This window comes from Tribolium madens, unplaced genomic scaffold (assembly GCF_015345945.1).
Source record: "Tribolium madens isolate multiple individuals breed KSU strain unplaced genomic scaffold, Tmad_KSU_1.1 Scaffold_20;HRSCAF=117;Tcas5.2_LG4, whole genome shotgun sequence".
In the NCBI taxonomy this organism is placed as follows: domain Eukaryota; kingdom Metazoa; phylum Arthropoda; class Insecta; order Coleoptera; family Tenebrionidae; genus Tribolium; species Tribolium madens.
Genome location: NW_025400985.1, coordinates 9,832,849 through 9,854,391, shown reverse-complemented (window position 1 = coordinate 9,854,391; position 21,543 = coordinate 9,832,849). Strand labels below are relative to the sequence as shown.

Below are 21,543 nucleotides of genomic sequence, written 5' to 3'. Positions count from 1 at the left end.
ACATAAAATGTTGCAACATTATGTACATAAGACATAATGTAAACATTATTTGTATACAGAAACCTTATCGCATCGCCACTCTTCCCAGTTTTCAAAATATACAAAATAAACAAAAACAAAAATCGGAAGTGGCGATAAATTCCCCACGTCGTCTACTACTGAATGATTCTATTTTTATTAGACTGAAAAATCTATGAACTTTCAGCGGAATCATCCGTTGATTTACGTTCTTATCGTGTACCCGGAGTAAAGTTCGCATGCGCCTCAGGTTCATTTTATGGTGACTTTGCTTTCTATCTTCATTTAAAAATATTGGTCAGGTCGTACCGGTGTTTCTCACCACACTGCAGCGTGAGTGCAACATTGCGGCCTGAATATTCGAAACGTTGAAAGTGAGAACGACTGGTTTGTGATTTTCTTCAATTAAAGTGTAAGTCTTCATTTCCGGCAAATGAAAATTGATCCCTCTTATTGATGTCACGTCAGTGGCGTGCTCGTTTTTTCATAGTTTTTTATAAATAACCCCTAATTTACTTAATCACATTTTTTAATCTCTAATTTTAAATCTGGTATTCGATTTTTTTTGTTGATAATAACAAACTGAGTTCACCTCAGAGTGACACCGAGGGGATTACGATTGCCAAACAATAATTCCAAAGTTCATTCGCTTTCTTATTAGCATTAATTATACTTTAAAATATCTGTTTTACTTTAATTAACAATTAATTCATGTGTCTGTCTGGTCTGGAAAAAGTTTTGCTCCACTAATAATTGCGTTAGTTTTTTTCGGGCAGGTAAAAATAAACCAAGTTCATCTTAAATGATTGTCAGCTACACAACTGTCTCAGACTCGTGTCTAACCAAGCTAAAAATAATTATAGACGCGCATTTTACAACTTCCAAAATCCTATAAATTACTCCAATATGAATTGTTATTGTTTTTCTCATTTAATATTACGCAATGGAGATATGGGATGAACTGATGATGAGTCTGATTTGTCCAAAGTCCAAAGGAACGATTTTCTCAATCAATTTTAAAGTTCAATATTTTTACTTTTCTTGCTAGAATTAATGTAAATAAAACACTATTAACACGGCTATTTATAGCCTATTAACTTATTTTATAATTACCGTTACTTATAATAATGAGTGCGATTACCGAAGTAACCATACTTAAAACGTCTAAATATTTAGGAAAACGTAAATTTTACTCAGCTCAGTTGCTATTGTTTGTATTTAATGAAAAAATATTTGACCTTCATTATAAAAATGTGTTGCCATCTAATCTTCGATATTGAGGTATTAATAATATCGGGAAATAATGTCTTATTTTTAATCTTGTTACAACTCACGTGAACTCTAATACCACACGATTGTGGTTACATAAACACCGATGAGTGATCTGAACTGTTAACACTGATAACTCTCACCACATCTAGTTAATTAATAATAATTCAATAAAAAAATCAAACAAATATGTATGTATGCCTTATGACATGGAACAAAAATTTCAAAGAGATAATTTAAAGTTTTTTCACTTAATCAACTAAAAAGCTAATTATAGTTATTAAATAAATAAACTCAATTTCAACTCATTAAATATTTTTTATGGCTAGCGTGTTGCAAAAAATTTGTGACTTGAATTGGCCTTGAAAAGCAATTTTGGTGTCATGTGCTGGCGGTTTTTCTCTAAAGTCGCCTTTTAAGGTTAATTAAATTCACTAAAAAATTTTTTCCGTAATCTTCTAAACTAAAAAATCACTTGATCGAAATTTGTTTACATTAGAAAGTATCCATCAGACACGTTTATCAATTTAATCTCGATTTATATTGTTTGCTTTTCACGTGTAGGTACCTATCTACGTTTTAATACCAACTTATTGTTACAGGAAAGAATTTTTTTATCTCTTCATAATTTGTAAAAAACCTTAATTGTAATAAATTATTATTTACACTAGATAAAATATGTAATTTTTTAGATAAATTCATGTTTGATTAAATTCTAACTATAAACAAAGATCTATTTTAGAATTATCCAATTCATCGCAATACAAACACAAATGATTGGTAGTTTTATAGTAGTGTGTTCTTTGAACAACTGTATAAATAATTAGGCGTGATTCGCTCTTGAGGTATTTCTCCCAATTAAGTGAATTAAAATTTTTGGTCGTTGTTTACAGACCGTACGACCAGAAAGGCCTCCAGCAATGTTAGTGCGACTCATCAGCTCCAAAACCCTCCTCCGTTCAACCCAACACATCTCCTTCCTCCCTGCAACATGCAACTTTTCCACAAAAATCGAATACAAGCCAATAAGAAGCGTCCTTGTGGCAAACCGAGGCGAAATCGCCGTCAGAGTATTCCGAGCTTGCAACGAACTAGGGATCAAATCAGTTGCAATTTACTCCAAAGAAGACAGAGCCCACATTCACAGACTCAAAGCCGACGAGAGTTACTTAGTGGGTGAAGGCCTACCACCTGTCCAGGCCTACCTCAACATACCCGAGATAATAAAAATATGTAAGGACAACGGCATTGATGCGGTACATCCAGGGTATGGCTTCCTCTCAGAAAGGGCTGATTTTGCCCAAGCTGTTATCGATGCCGGAATTAGGTTTATCGGACCATCGCCGAAAGTCGTGCATCAGATGGGAGATAAGGTGGCTGCCAGAGAGGCAGCAATTGAAGCAGGTGCAGTCTAGATCGAGATAAATGATTATTATAAATAATTTTGGGAATCATCTAGGTGTTCCAATTGTTCCGGGGACTGATGGGCCGGTTACCACCAAGGAAGAAGCCATGGAATTTTGCGTCAAACACGGACTACCGGTCATTTTTAAGGTACGATAAATTGTTTTTCGACATTTGAATTTCCATAAATTACATTGTTCCGGATGACCTTTCTTGTACCCATAACTGCAAACTCATTACTCGACGTAAATATCTTCGATAACTAATCAAAAACACCGATTTCATTTCCATATGCGTTAATTAAATTTCTGAACTTTTAAGCAAAGCAGTCTGGACTTTGAAATTGTGGTGGTAACATTGAGCAGAATGAATCCACCAAAGGAAAGATCGAATTTTTCTCTTTTATTTGCCCAAGAACGATTTCATAATACATAGTTATAAAAATTGCAAAGTTATCGGTTTTTGAGAAGAAAGGTTCAAATCTAAAAATCTTCAAAAAGTCAAAAAATCTCAAAAACTGTTGAATATCGATAACCCCTCTCATCGAATAACTCAGGGAATCCAAAAAACATAGTTTTCTATTTTAAATAACAAAATTGATACTCAGTTCCGGTATAACCGGAATTGCCACCAACTTGCAGATATTTTTATTAAGCGGGACCTAAACCGATTATAACCATATACAAACTTTTAAACAAATATCAATATCAGAACTCCCGATACTTCTAATGTGGAGTTTAGTCGGAACATCCTATACTTTGCTCATAAAAAGATAATGATTTTGTAATTAAAACTATTATTTTTTCTTGAATTAAATTTTTAAGCAATAATTACAATACCATTTAATAATTAAGGTGTATGCTCAAACATGATAACATAAATAATAAAAAATATTGAGTGATTAATTGAAAATTGCATATTTCGATCACTAAAACTGAAACACAAAACATGATTAAAGCATTTAGCCAAATATGCATAAGAAATATGTTAACCTGATTTTGTGGAAGATGGTTTACAGGACAAAGGGAAATAAAAACCATTAAATTCGTCGCGACGTTTCGATACCTTTATTGTATCTTCCTCAGGTGAAGAATTCTTGTTGGCTGAACGTGGGAGGCATGACACAGTCAAGGAGTTGCTTCCCACGCTCCTCCTTCGCCTGAGGAAGATACAATAAAGGTATCGAAACGTCGCGACAAATTTAATGGTTTTTATTTCCCTTTGTCCTGTAAACCATCTTCCACGAAATCAGGTTAACATATTTCAAGGACAAGAAACACAAAATGGAGAGTAAGAAATATGGTTAGATAATCATAAAAAAGTTGAATACGATCCTTCAACAAGAATTATAAAAGCAAAAATGAAGAATTATTTTGGCATATTTTAGGCCGCTTATGGCGGCGGTGGACGTGGCATGCGAGTGGTCCGCAAGATGGAAGAAGTGGAAGAAAACTTCCAGAGAGCATCATCCGAAGCCCTCAGTGCCTTCGGCAACGGCGCCATGTTTATCGAAAAATTCATCGAACGTCCAAGACACATCGAAGTCCAATTAATGGGAGATAAAGCCGGCAACGTGGTCCATCTCTTCGAGCGTGATTGTTCAGTCCAGCGCCGCCACCAGAAAGTCGTAGAAATGGCCCCAGCTCCACACTTGGACGTCAACGTCCGGAACAAAATGACCGACTTGGCTGTAAAACTTGCCAGACATGTTGGTTACGAAAACGCCGGTACCGTCGAATTTCTTTGTGACCAAAAAGGCAATTTTTATTTCATCGAAGTCAACGCTCGACTCCAAGTCGAACACACTGTCACGGAAGAAATCACCGGAATTGATTTAGTGCAAACTCAACTTCGAGTTGCCGAAGGGGTGACACTACCAGAGATGGGGATTACGCAGGATAACATCAAACCAAATGTAAGATAATAAAACCAAATGTAAGAAAGGGTGTACTAGCCCAAATTTAGGGGTTTGCGATCCAATGCAGGGTCACCACTGAGGACCCTGCGAAGAACTTCCAACCAGATACAGGGAGAATCGAGGTGTTCCGCTCAGGAGAAGGGATGGGGATTCGGCTAGATGGCGCTTCAGGGTTTACAGGAGCGATCATTTCGCCCTACTATGACTCACTCCTAGTCAAAGTCATTGCACATGCCAAAGACTTGCAATCGTCCTGTGCGAAAATGAATCGGGCCTTGAGAGAATTCAGAGTTCGAGGAGTCAAAACTAACATTCCCTTCCTTTTGAATGTGTTGGAAAATCAGAAGTTTTTGAATGGCTCGGTCGATACTTACTTTATTGATGAAAACCCACAACTTTTCAATTTCGCCCAAACGCAAAACAGAGCACAAAAATTGCTCAATTATTTAGGGCAGGTGCTGGTCAACGGACCACAAACTCCGCTTGCCACCACCAACAAACCCTCCGATATTAAACCTCATTTACCAGAAGTGTCGCAAGGTAAAAACAACTGTGAATTTACTTTTATTGTGTTTTAAATTGTACAATAACACCCGAATTTATGTCAAATCGGGTCTTACTGTTTTACTTTATCACAACCAGCAGAAAAATCTACCAACACTATGAAAAAACTAACTACTAAGCTTGTTTGTCCAAATTAATATTTGTTTTTCTGTGGGTTGTTAGTGAAAAATTATACTCTATCTAGTAAAGGAGAGTATGAGAAGTTTTTTTTAAATTTCCAGAAACAATTAACAAAAACATTCGGCCCATTAGCACAGCACCATACTCACTTTACTCAACGCCTTGTTTTTATAATTTGTTAATTATCCATTTGTGTTTGTTTAGTTCCATTATTAATTAGCATGCCTCTTCTGTTTTTGTTTGACAGAGTACCTGGCGTACACCCCAGACCAAAAACCAAGTAAAGTATTTTTTCTCATTATTTTTTTATTACAAATTTAATTAAACAATTCCATTTTTTTTTTCATTCGACAAAAATTGCAACCGATTTGTAATCGATTTTTTTGCGCCTTTGACAGACGTCCAACCGCCGAAAGGGTTCCGCGAGATTTATAAACAGCAAGGTCCGGAAGCTTTCGCTAAGGCCGTTCGCAACCACAAAGGCCTTCTTTTAATGGACACGACCTACCGCGACGCCCATCAATCTCTTCTAGCCACCAGAGTCAGGTCACACGACCTGTTGCGAATTTCGCCCTTCGTTACACACAATTTTAATCAGTTGTACTCTTTGGAGAACTGGGGTGGGGCGACTTTCGATGTCGCTTTGAGGTTTTTGCACGAATGTCCATGGGAAAGATTAGAGGAAATGAGAAAATTGATACCAAATATTCCTTTCCAGATGTTGCTTAGAGGAGCAAACGCTGTGGGTTATACAAATTATCCCGACAATGTTGTTTTCAAATTCTGCGAATTAGCGGTAAGGTTGACCAACATCGTTGAGACTTTTGCTTGATTCGGGTTTAAGGTCCAAACTGGTATGGACGTGTTTCGAGTGTTTGATTCATTGAATTATCTTCCAAATTTGATTGTGGGTATGGAAGCTGCAGGGAAAGCTGGAGGCATCGTCGAAGCTGCTATTTCCTACTCTGGTGATGTTAGCAATCCCAATAAAAAGAAATACGACCTCAAGTACTACCTAAACATTGCTGAAGAACTGGTCAAGGCTGGAACACATGTTTTGGCAATCAAGGACATGGCTGGGTTATTGAAACCGGCAGCTGGAAGGTTAGATATAGAAAAAAATACAAAATCAATCTTACTATTGCTTATTTAGGATGCTAGTGAGTGCTCTTCGTGACAAATACCCGGATCTCCCGATCCATATTCATACTCATGACACTAGTGGCGCTGGTGTCGCTGCTATGTTGGCTTGTGCTGAAGCTGGTGCTGATGTTGTTGACGTTGCTGTTGATTCAATGTCAGGGTTAACAAGTCAACCAAGTATGGGTGCTATTGTTGCAAGTCTTCAAGGCACTCAACTTGACACAAACATCGACCTTTCCAATGTGTCCGAATATTCAGCTTATTGGGAACAAACACGAACTCTATATGCACCATTCGAATGCACCACAACCATGAAATCTGGAAACGCTGATGTTTACATTAATGAAATTCCAGGGGGTCAATACACAAACCTCCAATTCCAAGCATATTCTCTCGGTTAGTTACACTAAACTTGTCTTTTGTCCCTCTAATATTTTGTCTAGGTCTTGGCGACTTCTTTGAAGACGTTAAGAAAGCTTACGCCGAAGCTAACATTCTCTTAGGTGACATTATAAAGGTGACTCCGTCATCTAAAGTCGTGGGTGACCTAGCCCAATTCATGGTCCAAAACAAACTCAGCCCTCAAGACGTGTTAAACAAAGCTGAAGAATTATCCTTCCCTAAATCAGTAGTGGAGTATTTGCAAGGCCACATTGGCCAACCTTACGGAGGGTTCCCTGAACCTCTACGCTCGAAAGTACTCAGAGACATGCCACGCATCGAAGGCCGACCCGGAGCCTCTCTTTCTCCCTTAGAATTTGACAAACTCAAGACTGACCTTAAAGAAACTTTCCCTCACGCTACCGACAGAGATGTCATGTCGGCAGCTCTCTACCCGCAAGTAACAAACGAATATTTAGCGTTTAAAGAGCAATACGGCCCTGTCGATAAATTAGACACTAGAATTTTCCTCGTAGGACCAAAAGTTGGTGAAGAGTTTGAAGTGACAATTGAGAAAGGTAAAACTTTGGGCATTAAAACCCTAGCAATGGCTGAGGATCTGACCGAGAATGGCGAACGCGAAGTGTTCTTTGAATTGAACGGAACTCTTCGATCTGTGCTGATAAGAGATAAGGATGCCGGTAAAGAAATTCACGTTCATCCGAAAGCTGATAAGGCCAATAAGAAACAAGTGGGGGCCCCAATGCCTGGAACTGTTATTGATATTAGAGTTAAAGTTGGGGAGAAAGTCGAGAAAGGAACTCCATTGGTAATTTTATCTGCCATGAAAATGGAAACTGTTGTGCAAAGTCCGATCGCCGGTATTATTAAAACTTTAGATGTTAACATGGGAATGAAACTGGAAGCTGAAGATTTGATGATGACAGTTGAGTAACCACTTTACTTCACCACATGTTAGGCTGTGTTACGTCATGTACAAAAAAGTCATATTTTTACATTGGTTGAGCATTTTAAACTGTTTCGTAAAGAATTATTTATTGTTATACAATTTGCTTTTGTTGATCTTGTTATTTTGTTATCTCCACTTTATTAAAATAGAGACTATTTTTTACGGATCTGTGTTTTTGTTAAGGGGAAGGAAACAAGTAATAGAGCACATAAATCTATTCTGACACAAACTTCATAGTAAACACATGTAATACACAGATGAGTAAGAATAGTGTACAAGTAAAATTATTCATGGTTAAAAGGCACGACTTGGAAAAATACAAAATGCTGAAATTCGTAAATGTATTCAACAATAATCACTCACTAACAAAATTAAATGGAATGTAATCAAAAACAACGTCTGCTTAAAACTATAAATAAAATCAACAAATCTCGTCAAAACTCTCTTGAGCACTCGTAAACAAAAATAAGTACCTATACCTAGAAAACGCGATTATAGAATTTAAACGAATCAAACAGTTAATTCCACTGTACATTTTGGTTAAAAAAATCAACGAAAACATTTAGACTAAATAGGCCGTTTTCGAGTATGTTATATGGAGTACAATACCTAATGAGGGAAATAATTTATACTACATCTATCGCATAACTTCAACCGCCAGTTGTTGTCACCCTTATTCCACTTTTATTTATAGACAATTAACTAACTTAGTTAGATCGGAATAAGGGGAGTGGCCGTTTCACCTAACAATTTTTCTATACTACATATTCAACAACCAGTTATATTAACAATTAGTAGCAACAAACACTAGTCAGCAACATCGAAGATTCAATATTAAGCTTCTTGATCTGTGTACAATTCAACAAAATTATAATTTTCAGAATTCAGGCCGTTTCCGGTAAAGTGCCGCCACAACAAAACCACTTTTTTTTTGAATGATTTAATCGATAATGCTGTACCCAGTGCATTGCGAAATCATTAAAATTTTCATCGTATCACAACGAAATTATTACGACTTCCGGTGTTCGCCACAGAACACTATTAATAACAGAACTACCATTAAATAAATCGTAAAAACATGTCAGTTTCAGAAGACTTAAAGATAGTTCTGTGCTAAGGACAAGAAAATAAAGACCTCACTTGATTCTGCTTAAGTTTATTAATAAAATAAAATGACTAGATCTACTAAACCCGCTCGGAAGATCCCAAATTATAATACCAAAAACTTACGCTACATCACGGTATATACCGGGTGTCAATGAAATAAGTAACTGGTTACTCTTATTATGGTAATTGGGTTACTGCATGTCGTTGACACCGGCCAAAATAGCACATATTATGAAAATAAATACATACATTTAATAACAAGGTAAATCTATTACGAAATAACGTTTCACAGTTGGTGGCACTTTTCTAATTACTTACTAATATAGTACCTATTCTAGTACATCCGTCACCAACGAAAAATTATTTCATAAAAAATGCTCGGGTTGATGGTACACAAACACGAAATAATTTAGGTCGTTGCCAAAAATAAATTAAAACAATTAAGTAATAAATAGCTTTTGTGTGTTTTATTGTCAACAGGACTTCACGCCTCTTAATAACTTTTGTCATGTCTCCTCACAGCCACTTTAATAAATTAAATTACCTAAATTAGTTTGTTTTTTTCAATTTTGCTCGAAAATATAAATGTATTTGTATACCACACCCTTGGAAATGCACGCTAAGGAAGGCTAAATAATTCGCTTTCGATAAATAAACCGATCATACACTGGCGTTACGTTGCAAATTAACAATAATTTATCACTTGAAAACGCTCTAATATTATTTTTCTCTAATACCTACTATCACAATAAACGATAAACATCAATACAGACTATGTTATAGTAACAAGACCAAAGGACTGTAGCACTTAAAAACATCTGGGCCACCTTAACATTTTGATTGTCGAGAGTATCAAAGACAGTATTCGTTAAATAAATTACGACAATATCCTTAAATATTGCACTTTACAACTAGAGATTTCATTTTGAAGGTCTCATCAGGTAACTCACAGTTAGACTTGAAAAAAAGATTGTTTGCTTAAGAAAACAGTCACAGAACTCCACCGCTTTCAGATTCCACTCTCGCCATCCGCGTTTCGAACTCTTTCAAAAGAGCGACTTTCGCCTGAACCACAACATTTTAATTCTTCAATCAAATTAAATCGAACCACTTACCTTGTTTCTACACTCAGCTAAGGCGTCCTTAACAGCCTCGTGTTGCCGCTGCAATTCCTCCCTCCGACTCTCGAAAATCTGCCCCAGTTTCTCCCTCTCGGAGACGCCTCTGCCCACGACGGCCGACTCCGCTTCGCGTTTAACCCGAGTGAATTGCTCGCGATTCCGGTGCTTTTTCGCCAAAGCTTTCACTTCTTCCCGGTGGTCGGCTTGCAGCTTCCGCATCAAGTCCGTAGTCTCGCGCTCGAACTGGTCTTTGAGTGTTTTCAGTTGGTTGTTTTGCGAGATTTTCATCACTTTTTCAGCCGTGTTGAAGATCACTTCGTGGTATTTCTCGCGAAGTTCCTTCTCCTGACAGACGAAGTCGCGGTTTACGGACAAGAGACGCTCGGAGTGGCTTCGGGGAAGTGAGGGCTTTTCGGTGTCGGCGCTACTGGTTTCAGGGCCGTCGGCCACGCATGTGAGGGGCTCCACGCTCGGGGATTCCGTCGAAAAAACGCCGCTGACGCTAAAAGAAATTTTATTTTTAACTTCTGTCCAATAAAATATAAAACAACTGTCTTGAATTGTGTTTATGCTAGTAAATTAATTGTTAGGTGCTTAAACTTCTATTGTTTGTTTGTTTATAACTATAAATCATTTTGTTTTCTCGAAGAATAGAAATTCACCGAAACAAAATGTTCCAAATGTAATAAAACGAGTCATAAAAGCTCCAAAAATCAACAACATAACTTGAAAGTAGTCATTTATTATCCAATTACCCAGTACATATCAATTTATTCGTTAGTAATAGCAACTTAAATGTTTATAACAAAAATATACATAATAAAAAATATGTTGTTTTTTGGCACGTTATTTCACTTTTCGATTCTTTGCACATAAACTTTTTATTTGATGTCTTGACTATCTATCTATAAGTAAAAAGTAAACTAAAAAATTGCAAAAAAATCAACATTTAACAAATACGAAATAATAAAGCAACAAAAAATCAAAATTTCAATATAAACAGAGAAACTAACCTTTCACTGCTAAAGAGAAGAAAATAAATTTCTACTTTTAAAACTTATTCAAGACTCCAGAGCTTAAAAATAAAATTTTCTGTATTTCAAAAATGCTCTATTTACGAAAATTCGGTTTGAATAAGTAAAAATTATTTTTTTGAAATGATGATTAAAGTTGGGAAACTAATTCAACAATAATGTTCAATTATAAAGAGAAGATAAACTAAAGTGGAACCCACAAAGGCACGGTAGGTACTTAAAATTAAATTCAATAAGAAAATAAAACCCACTTTAAAATTGAAGTATTTCCATAACCATAATGTTCGATATGTGAATTTTTTTGAGAAGGAAAAGTAAACGTATAAAACTGCAATAAACTATCAACATTCAATGAAATAACAAAAAATAATGAGACAATATCTCAGGTCTTTATTATAATTAATAAAAAAAATGGGTTTCTCTCGATACTTTTACGAAAATTCGTATTTTTATCCTTCAAATTTTAAGTTGTTCAATTAAAAACCAGAAACTCTATAACATGAAATTAAAAAAGTTGGGTTTTTGTACCCCCAATAAAAATAAACATAATAGTAAATATGTTTTCTTATTGGCACATTATTTACTCGTAACTTCTTGGACCTTGATAGCAATTGTTTGCTTTGAAACTTTTTCCAGAAAAATAGAAAAATCTCAAAGTTCTGAACTCCCAGCATTGTAAAAACTAGCGAGTTGATCGCTATCAAACAACAATAAACATAATAAATGTCTTTCGATTTTTTTAGTAATTTTTTTAAAACTAAAGCAGATCTTTTATTCTTGTCACGACCGGATAGTTTACTACCTATAAATACTTTACTTTTTCAGAATTACATAAATAAGTAAAATATACTCTAACAGAACTTTTGATAATAAAAACTCTTGCCTAATTCAAGATGTGAAAACAGGCCGAAATAAGTCAAGAAATCACCGGCTTTCCGCTATCCACATTTCCACTGTTAACTTGCTTTGRCACTACAATAATAATTACTATGTATGAAAGATTCGTCCGCTAAATCTACACTGAATTTCAACACTGAACATGCATGTAGCAATCGTTGTGTTCATTCAAAACATTCAAACGTTTCGTTTGTCACCGATATCTAAGAAGCCGCTACTTCTCAGTCTCGAGTCATGTGCAAGATGTTCGTGCATAAGTTGAAAAGAAGTGTTGTTCACACATGACGACATAAAAACTCACCAAACTGTGCAAAGGCCCCACATACCAGTTGGTTGTTCAGAACAACTGGTCTGGTTGTCCGCCCTTTAAAACGTTACAACGTGTGACATAGTAATTATTATTGGTTTAAGCAAATTAAATCAGTGATTGCCCTTTTGAAACACGCAAAAACTTACATATTTTTACTTGATAGTCTCTTGACCAGCTTCATGTTTATTAACCTCGACCTCTTCTCAGAGAAGTCGCCCGATTTCTGCGACTGAAGCGTCATTTTCTTCTTCTCGTGTTTCTTCCTCAAATTCTCCAACTTCTTATCCAACTCCATTTTCTTCTCTTTAACTAATTTATTGTCAAGAATTTTATCTAAAGGCTCAGCTACGAGCTCTTCAAACTTCTCTTCTTTCACCTCAACGGTCTTGGGTAAGGAATTTGAGTCATGGGGAGGATTCTTCGTGTCAACACTAGTTGCAATCACCGGCCCTTCATTATCTGAAGTCGCATCCACAGATGCCGCCCCTGTCGCTATTAAAGGCCTCTGGACCGGACTTCCGTTCGTGGCTTGTTCTTTCGCTAATTTTGTTAAACTGTTTTTCTTCTGATCTTCACTGCCTTCTGCTGGTTCCATGTCATCAGTGAGCACAGCCAATTGTTGAGCTCGTTTCTCAAGGTCACTCTGATACTTGATAGGGTTTGCCAAGGCCTCTGCAAAGTCGGAGAGTCCATCAGGGACGTAGTCTTTGACCACGATATGGAGGAAGAGCGTTGCTAGGGGTAGTGGCTGGCCGATTTCGGTTCGGAGGTTCACGTGCCGATAGCCGGGACACAAACCAACAACTGGAAGAACTCGATGGCCGATAAACCTGCCCGATTCTTCATACGCTGCTATCCGAATCGAAGCCAAATCCGGTAAAACAACCTGCAAAAAATGTAAAACAAACTGAATTGGTTAGTCAAGAAACCAACCTTTTTGAAGACGAAAGGTTCGTCGTCGTAGACTGGGTTGATGCCGTTGTTGGGTACTGTTTTCGTCCGGAAGCGTTTCCTCACAGTGTCTGCTGGTAGGCCATACATTTCCACTTCGACGTAAGTCCCTACTCTCTTATCAGTCAAAAATTGTCCAGATATCACAGATATTTTGACTGTACCAGCGATAATACCATCGACAGTCGACTCGGCAAAAGGATAGAATCGCCTATCAGTTCTTCGCATAAATTCAGGCTTGAGCAAATAACCGCAGCGGAAGTTGTACTCGAAAATGCCGAGATTCAGTTGCATTGCCAAATCGAGCGTTTGAAAATTCAACGCTACGAGTTGACATCCGGCGTTCCAAAACACCTGGGGCATAAAATTTGACGAGTCAAAACGAGTACCGGCTGGATAAACTCTGCTCAATTGATGTTTGTTGTAGTTGACAAACTGCACCGGATACTCCTTCAACAGCGACGTCGCTTGTTTCTCATCAAATGAAGACATTTCATAACTTCGGTTCTTTTCTAGAAAAACAACATCAAACACTGACTCACTCAGATAATCAACTAACTTTTCGCATTTTCAAAACTGGTAAAATGCACCGGTTGCACATAATTAACAAGTGCCGATATTTCAGCTCCCGCTTCGGTCTCGGTAGCAGTTGCAGCTTTGTGATCGCTTCCTTCATTTGTCGGTTCGGTTGAATTGTCGGTTTCTAGCGTCTCGCCGTCCTCGTCGCTAGATGATTCCTCATCTTCCGTACCGGTGGAGTCTTTAGAACCCTTTAATGAGTGAAAAAATCAATACAAACACTAAACGCATTGTTTTATGCAGATTACTTGTCTGCAATTCGCCTGCAATGGAGGAGCATGGTGAGGAACATCGCCGTTTCCGGTGCGTTCTAACGCCGGTGCTTCCGGTTGGGCTGTTGTGCTTTTTCTATGGTGGTGGTGATGGTGGTGGTGATGATGATGTTTTTTTTTATTCTTTATGATTATCTTGCGCTTCAGCACCGACGGGGGAGGCAAAGGCTGGCCTTCAAGCAGAATTTTAGCGATAATAAAAGTGATTTCGTTAAAACAACAACACATTGTTCCATCGGAAAAGTATTAAATGCGAAAAGAAATAAATATCTAGTGCCAAAAAAAATAATTAATATAATAAACAAAAAAAAAACAGAACGTGGTAATTTTAAAACTCTCAGCATTTCGAAGAAATACGAAAAAATAAAGCATCGGGAGAAATCAGAGAAATATTTAATTAGATCAATTAAGTACTCAACATTTTATACTCTAATAATGTAAAAAGAATTTAGGATTTTCCATCGAAACCGTTTGGTGTCCTGACTGTTTTAGTAAAAGTAAAAAACAAAAAAAGTATTAGTTAGACCAGTCAAAGAAACATAAAAAAATAAAAAGCTAAATAGAATCTTTAAACATAAATGGAAAAATTATGATTCTTCACTGTTCGTAAAAGAGGAAATGAAGAATTATTAGTTTTTAAAATTCTTGATTTTAAAAAAACAGAATCTTTCCCACTCAAAAATTCTCAGTGTTATTCATCTCCATTTTCCACAATTAGTTTGTGTTCTTTCATTTTTTATTGTAATTAATAATAAGCTATTAAATGATGTAAAAAAGAAATTTTCATCAAAAACATTTCATGAGTCTTTTAATATTTATTTTTTTAATAAATAAAACACCAATAAATAAAGAAATAAAAATGTATGTAAAAAAAGTTCTATTTTAATGTAAATTTCTATGTATTGAGTTTCACTCCACATTTTTACAAAAATTCGCTTTCTTTTGCTTTCAGAAATCAAGATTTCACTAGAAACTGGAAAATTTTGGATACTTGCTGCTTCTTTTAAGAGAGAGAGAGCAAAAACAGCAAATTAAAAGTGCTATATTATGTTATGAAAAGTAAAAGTTTATGTGATGAAGATGTATTTTGCCAAACGTAGTGAGGCAAATAATGTAGCTGAGCCACATAAACTCACTTTTACACCGAATAACATAAACTATTTTATCCGCAAACGTATTCAGATCGAGAGTAAAGAGCAACATTTATTTAACAAGTTAATGAACAAAATAATTAGAACACTTTGCAATAACAAAAACATAACGCTTATAAACAAACATCACGCGTCAGTGTCGGAATTTTTGTTGAGATTTTCGAAAGTGTTTATTAATTTACCTAATTAGTGCATGACTAGTGCAGTCGGTAGTTTAAAATGTTAAATACTATTGATCTCCAATGTACCTCTCCAGAAATTGCTAAAGCAACAAAAGACACAAGACAGAAACAACATTGCTAAATGTCAATAATGTCATGATAAAAGTAAAAACGCTTAGGTGCAAAAATAGAATTTTTACACCATATCTGAAAAGTAAAACTTAAACTTGTGTCATTTAGTCATAAAAGCGTAATTTTTCGTTTGTCCATCCATAATTATAGCAAAATTGTCACTTTTTCTATCTAATGATGAGCAACAAGTTAGCAGTCTTTCAATAAAAGTGATCGATGTCGCGTCTCCTTTTGCGCGGATTGTTGATTCATAAGTAACTTTATTTAGTTACGCATTCGGTCTTGGTTGAATAAAAGCTACGCGCATTGAAATAATTTTATTAGCCAGCACTTATGTGACAATCAGAAATCGTAATAAATTAAAAGTATGTATTTATAGGTTGTAATTGATGTTGTTCAATGTAATGACGTATAAAAGAAGTTAAATACCTGGCTCCAACTTGTAAGCCTCTAAAGGTGCCTCTAGTAGCATTTCCCCGAAAATCTCTCGACAATAATTGGCAATTTTTGCCTGCTGTCTCGGATTACAGTGATTTTCAAACGATAAAACAACGGGAAAATCAGACGTTTTGAATGCACTTTCAGCAATCGCTTCCAACACTTCTCTCGCCGATATTTCAGGAACGAAAGTATAACCGTGCACGATGATCGGTTCCTCTCTCCCGTTCCAGAAATCCAACTCGACGCAGCTAAAAATCAGCTTACGTTAAATTTATTATAAACAGCTGACATAATTCGCAACAGACCGACATCCAGCTAATAAACACTGCCTGTACATCTCTGTGCTGGATTTTCCCGTTAATTGATGCCCGGTTAAATATGTATTGTGGGATGAATTTATGAAATAGTGTGCGAGAGGATGATCCATTTCGTCGCAAAGCTCGTATCTGCTGGGTGCTATTATATTGTTATCTTCAGACATGAGGTAACGGAGAAAACCGTCGAATGATAACTGGCCTTTTTGTGCATTGTACTTGTTGGGCTCGTATTGCGCGATTATGTCTTTGGCTCTTGCCGTATTTGCATACGGATGAAGAATTTCGTTCAAGCGAGGGTCTCGTTGAGTCTTGTTCAAAAAATCGACGAATTGTGCGGCCGTCATGTGCTTCTTTGAACCAACACTAAAACGAACATTTTACCCGACTTGTTCAACACAAAACTGTGCTTACATGTCGTTAAAAACCTTCTCGATTTCGCTCCGTTGTGTCAAGTTTTTATAAAAATTAAAAAAATCTTCAAATTGGAATTTTTCGGGACTTATCGTGTCATTCTTGCCATAGGGTAGCCCCGTCGATTGCAAAACTGTCTCAATCCGTCTTTTGTCATCTCTGCTTTGAGCAAACATTTTTATTATGCTGGAAAAGATCAAATAACTCGAGATTTGACTAAATTTAAGAGTACTTTTTGATTGGAATCTTCCCCGTCTTGTCTGTGACCAAAATAAGCTTCGTGTAAGCCTTCAAAAGGTAGAGATTGGCTGTGCCATTGATTTGGTTGAGATTGTATGCCAGACTCATAAGTGCGTCCGTCCACAGTCTTGCAATTTCTTTCCTCGTACAACAAAAATTTATAAAATTCATATTCACAAAGTCATTGGCACAACAAACAGTCACTGTCTTCTCCTCGAGCGTATCTTGAGAGCCCATCGTCACGATTTGTCTTAATTTAGGGTCCTAAAACCAATCCTTGAGCAACAACTCGTACACCGATTTCTACAACCTTTGGGATTTTCGCATATCGACCCGTTCTCGTATCTCTGATGGTGGCGATGTCGAGAAGGTCCATTTCATGGTTTTGATCCACCCAGTGAAGATAGAAGCCATGCTTGTCCACCCGGAGGGTGATCGGAGTCCCCACCCCAGAGTCCTGGAATTAAAACACGGTTTTCTTCCCTCATAAATGTATAAATATTAAATGTTTGAGTGACGTCAAAACTGATTGATGTAACGCGTTGTGTTACACCTACCGAATTTTGGTAGGTGCCATTTATTATTCGATAGGTTGTTAAACTGAACGGTGTGTGTATATCGACGAGATATTTAGTAATGTGAGTGGGCGTTTTTACGAAGAAAAAAACAAATTTTATTCCAAAATGTTAAAAATAGGTTTCTTACAATGCTAGGTAATCGATTTGTTGCATATTTTTAGAACGGGAAAATTGCAACTATCAAATCTCGCAACGACATTTATTTTATCATTGTTACGAGGAAGTTTACAATTATTAAATCTTTTCAACTGACGATTATTTATGGAACATTAAACTGAATTCGTATTTTTTGTACCCCAAAATACATGATTTAATTACTCGGAAAATTCGTAATTCCGTTCCAATAATTGATTCATTTGCAAAATTAAGAATTAAAAATAAATATTATCTGAAGGTTATCTCTAACAACTGACTACAAACTATCAAACAAATTACCTAATCTATTATCATCTGCTAATCTTGTACAATAAATTAACACATGGCAAAAGTCAGCGATTTTAAAAATAAATATATTGTGACTTATTCTAATTCCATTGTTAAACAACAAATGTCCAGTCCTTCAAAACTATGTCATACCAAGTATGTTACTGAATGGTGTGTGATTTGATAACTAATGTCAACTTATTTTGTTATTTACTCAAGCAAAAAAACTGAACGTAAATAGTGCTGGTTGTGTATAATTACATGCACTTTAAACTAGTTAATCATTTAATTTATCAAACAACAACAATGAAAAGTTTTATTAAATTTCTCTAAATTTTCAAGCTTTCATTGAAAGTGTACAGCGATAAATATTTTTAAATTAAACCATCCCTGTAATAATGCTAGTCAACAGAAGTTTATCTCGCTTTATCTTTTATCACAATCGTTGACCTCTTTCGGTTACAGAACTATTTAACGGAAACCGCAATCTCCTAATTAAGAGTTTAATCGACTTGTTAACTGACACCCTTTGTTACCTTTAACGATTTGCGATCTGTGACGTTAATCCTAAATAAAGACATAGTTTTCAAATAAAAAAATATTTTTACTTTGTGGAACATTATCACAAACCAATTGTAAAATTTAAATGATGTCCACTATCCAAAAATAGATCAAAATGTATTTTTCATTACGACGTCAATTGTCGTTTCTGACACAGTTACTTACCACCCGAGAGCAATAAGTAAACACATCAAATGTTGCTTTTAGCTTTGTTTTCTCACTGATGTCTTCCATCTATTTTAATAGATAATTTGGCCATACAATTTTTCACTTTATTATCTCCGCAATGAGTTTTTTTCTAATATAAGGAGCAAAATAGCCCCAAAGAAGTTTATTAAGTTCCTATCAGAGTATCATAAAAACGGTGGGTTTGTTTTGCTCTGGGGCTTTCAAAACCGGATAGAATATAGTGAAATAAGGGACTGTTATTGTATTCTGAACTCGTAGTGTCATAAACGATCCTAAAGTAAATAACTGGCCGACTTTTATGTATTAAAAAGTCTCATTGCGCTGCTTGTCTATTCCAAGTTTATTAACCGTCTGCGAGACAAAAATTTGTGCAACTGCATTCTTTTTGTATTATTTATTTTTCTTAGTTAATTTTGGGAAAGCTGATGGAAAATTAGTCCAACTCTTGGGCCAAAAACAGACGGAAATGCAGAGAAAAACCGTCACTGATCCATAAATAACCCTCTGAACAGTTTTTAATTTTAACAAAGTCGCGCCTTCTATATTTACTTAAAATTGTTTTGATTAGATTCGTTTCCTTTTGAAAATTGTCGTGTCAAAAATTTTTGTAAACAAAGCTGAAAATCTGGCGTTAACTTCCTCGTTAGCGCTAATTCCTCAAACGGGTCCACGAGTGCACTTGAGTCGAATCCGTGAAACCGTCCCGGATTCAGAATTTTCAGCACTTAGTCAAGGGTGTGGTGTTTAAATCGGGTGTAGTTTAATTCCGCATTTGGCTTCTTGTGGCTCACCTCATCCCATTTGATGAATTTTTCACCGTTCTGCAGGGCCTGGGGCACCTCGATAGATTTGAGGGAGACAGCATTGGTAGGGGTGGGTGCCGATCCGGTCCTGCCTCCCGGAGCAGCCGACATAGCTGAAAATCTCTTCAGCTAACGACACAACATCGCACACCACTCACAACCAACCACTAACACTGCGAATGAGAAGAAAAGCGCGATTTTCAGAGCCGTTCATTCATCGCAGCTTTTAGCGAAGAAGTTTGTTCTTTAGCACGACCGAGGATAAAACACGCGAGACTCCGGTTAACTGCAGACTGGACACGAAGGGACCGAAGTCGAGCTGCGATGCTCTCGCTGTCTCACCATTTTTTGAACTAGATTTTTTGACAATTTACATCGACTTGCACAATCTACTCTTCTGCTGTTGCTACTGCTGCTGTTTGCCTGTTACCAGGTCTTGTGGCAGCGGCGCATGACTAAAATACACTACTCGAGACCTAAACCGCAAGCAACAGTTAGAAACACCAGGTTCGAGACAGCACTACAAACTGGTCAATAAACGACCAAAGACTCCTCTACTGGCCTCCAGATAGCGCACAACGAAAATAAATCAATTATACACAATGCAAACATTTATTTTTTAATTAACACAATTAAAAAACCGAAATTGTTTGCCCGAACTCTGTTTCTAAATTCTTCTCGTCTCGGATTTTCGATTGGAGTAAAATGCACTCCAAAATCCCGATCCTCACATCCATCTCCACAATCTCAGACTTGACTTTCCCCAATTGCTTCTTAATATTGACCAAAGGAGCTGAAAACCCAATTAAATAGTTATCAAATCTTGTCACAAACATACTCCCATCCGTCATCGAACTCCCTCTTTCCTCCATTTGCTGTTTGACTGTCTCCAATCGATCCGTTAACCTGAACAACTCGCGATTCCGCTCGGCAACCCCCTCGCTGATACCTTTGTAAGCATCCTTTATTTTCGAGAGCTGATCTTGCAACATTCGATATTCATCCAAATTATTCTCCAACTCCCTGTTCAGATATTTCTCCCGATTTCCAATTTTATCAAGAGTCACGCTTATTTCTTTGTGTAACTTCTCTAATTGAGTTTTTACCCCACCTAGAGAAGAATCGACATTACTTTTGTATTGTTTCATTTGCTCCAAATGGGAGCGCCAGTCGCGGTTTTCGTTCTTAATTGTGATTTTTAAATGAGGAAGAACTCGTTCGAGTTCTAATTTCCAGGCTTCCTCGTTTACGTTCATTTTTATCTCGGCCATTTGGGGTTCTTTTCGGGCTACTTTCACGTTATCCAGGAGGAAAAGATTCTCTTCGTCTGAATCGTCGGTGTATGCCGCCAACATTTCTTCCTCCACACGATCAAGGTTTATCTCAGATTCGTCGTTGATTAGCTCGCTTTCTTCCGCTTTTTCCTCAGGGAGCAAAGGTCTGCCGAAAGTGGTCAAATTTAAATAAAATCGAATCTAGAAAAATGCTTACTTTTGATATATAAAATTTTTTTCTAAAGCCTTATCAGCAAGACTGTCCAAAATATAAACCACATGTTCTCCTACACCTTGCATTAGCTTATTTGCATGAAAATTGACGGGAATGTCCTAAAACTCTCATTCTAATTGCTGAAAATTTGAAATGTTAGTTACATTTTTTCGGACTACATCCAGTATTTTTTCTATTGTGACATTGGGGTCATCATCCTCTTGAGGCGTTTGGAAACTGATTCCAATTTTTTGTATCAGATATGACGCTAACAATGCAAACAAATAAAACTGTTCTCCTGGGTTTTTGGTAACAACAAAATAATACCTATAATTTGCTAATTACAATAATAAATAATATTTTTTTACTTTCCTATGGATCGGCTTCATTTTTGTTTCTTTGAAAAACTCGGCTTCGTAATTCAACAACTTTAACTTATCTAAAAGCCCTTCCATTTTACTAAATCCTGAAAAACTTTGTTCGGTTTCTTCTGCCATTTTTGAAGTCAAAAAATGACAATTTTGTCAAAATGGACACTTTTCACTTTTTTATCATTCGATTTGTATTCGTGTTGCCATAGTAACGCAAGG

General features: G+C 36.5%; 3 protein-coding genes across 4 annotated transcripts; 1 reads left to right on the top strand and 2 right to left on the bottom strand.

The window, feature by feature from the left end:
• The first annotated feature begins 279 nt into the window (after positions 1-279).
• LOC123005906 (pyruvate carboxylase, mitochondrial) lies at positions 280-7,953 on the top strand. Of its 2 annotated transcripts, XM_044399966.1 has the most exons (10): positions 280-430; positions 2,181-2,691; positions 2,747-2,841; positions 4,079-4,606; positions 4,657-5,149; positions 5,541-5,573; positions 5,692-6,089; positions 6,138-6,397; positions 6,447-6,832; positions 6,880-7,953. In XM_044399966.1, exons 2-10 carry the CDS (start codon positions 2,208-2,210, stop codon positions 7,770-7,772), a joined length of 3,570 nt encoding a protein of 1,189 aa, XP_044255901.1. In that variant the 5' UTR covers positions 280-430; positions 2,181-2,207; the 3' UTR covers positions 7,773-7,953. The 2 variants fall into 2 exon arrangements, with proteins under 2 accessions (XP_044255901.1, XP_044255902.1); XM_044399967.1 differs by lacking the exon at positions 5,541-5,573.
• A 34-nt stretch (positions 7,954-7,987) lies between these two features.
• LOC123005905 (1-phosphatidylinositol 4,5-bisphosphate phosphodiesterase classes I and II) lies at positions 7,988-19,890 on the bottom strand. The gene is made up of 12 exons (XM_044399965.1): positions 19,454-19,890; positions 17,222-17,368; positions 16,904-17,175; positions 16,672-16,857; positions 16,249-16,623; positions 15,932-16,191; positions 14,035-14,231; positions 13,767-13,977; positions 13,190-13,719; positions 12,403-13,142; positions 10,010-10,517; positions 7,988-9,959 (listed from the first exon to the last, which is right to left on the bottom strand). The coding sequence occupies exons 1-12, from the start codon at positions 19,574-19,576 to the stop codon at positions 9,885-9,887; spliced, it is 3,624 nt and encodes a 1,207-aa protein (XP_044255900.1). The 5' UTR covers positions 19,577-19,890; the 3' UTR covers positions 7,988-9,884.
• A 173-nt stretch (positions 19,891-20,063) lies between these two features.
• Positions 20,064-21,518, bottom strand: LOC123005329 (intraflagellar transport protein 57 homolog). Its single transcript, XM_044399016.1, has 5 exons — positions 21,326-21,518; positions 21,118-21,280; positions 20,957-21,072; positions 20,304-20,905; positions 20,064-20,258 (listed from the first exon to the last, which is right to left on the bottom strand). The coding sequence occupies exons 1-5, from the start codon at positions 21,448-21,450 to the stop codon at positions 20,098-20,100; spliced, it is 1,167 nt and encodes a 388-aa protein (XP_044254951.1). The 5' UTR covers positions 21,451-21,518; the 3' UTR covers positions 20,064-20,097.
• Between the last annotated feature and the right edge of the window lie 25 nt (positions 21,519-21,543).

Coding starts and splice junctions, on each gene's coding strand:
- LOC123005906 (XM_044399966.1), top strand. CDS start 2,208: ATGTTAGTGCGACTCATCAGCTCCAAAACCCTCCTCCGTTCAACCCAA. Junction 2,842..4,078: donor GACTACCGGTCATTTTTAAG/GTACGATAAATT, acceptor GGCATATTTTAG/GCCGCTTATGGCGGCGGTGG. Junction 6,833..6,879: donor ATTCCAAGCATATTCTCTCG/GTTAGTTACACT, acceptor TATTTTGTCTAG/GTCTTGGCGACTTCTTTGAA.
- LOC123005905 (XM_044399965.1), bottom strand. CDS start 19,576: ATGTCGGCTGCTCCGGGAGGCAGGACCGGATCGGCACCCACCCCTACC. Junction 17,369..19,453: donor AATTCATCAAATGGGATGAG/GTGAGCCACAAG, acceptor TTTTAATTCCAG/GACTCTGGGGTGGGGACTCC. Junction 13,720..13,766: donor CAGTTTTGAAAATGCGAAAA/GTTAGTTGATTA, acceptor TTGTTTTTCTAG/AAAAGAACCGAAGTTATGAA.
- LOC123005329 (XM_044399016.1), bottom strand. CDS start 21,450: ATGGCAGAAGAAACCGAACAAAGTTTTTCAGGATTTAGTAAAATGGAA. Junction 21,073..21,117: donor TGGATGTAGTCCGAAAAAAT/GTAACTAACATT, acceptor TGAGAGTTTTAG/GACATTCCCGTCAATTTTCA. Junction 20,259..20,303: donor GAGTTCGATGACGGATGGGA/GTATGTTTGTGA, acceptor TTGGGTTTTCAG/CTCCTTTGGTCAATATTAAG.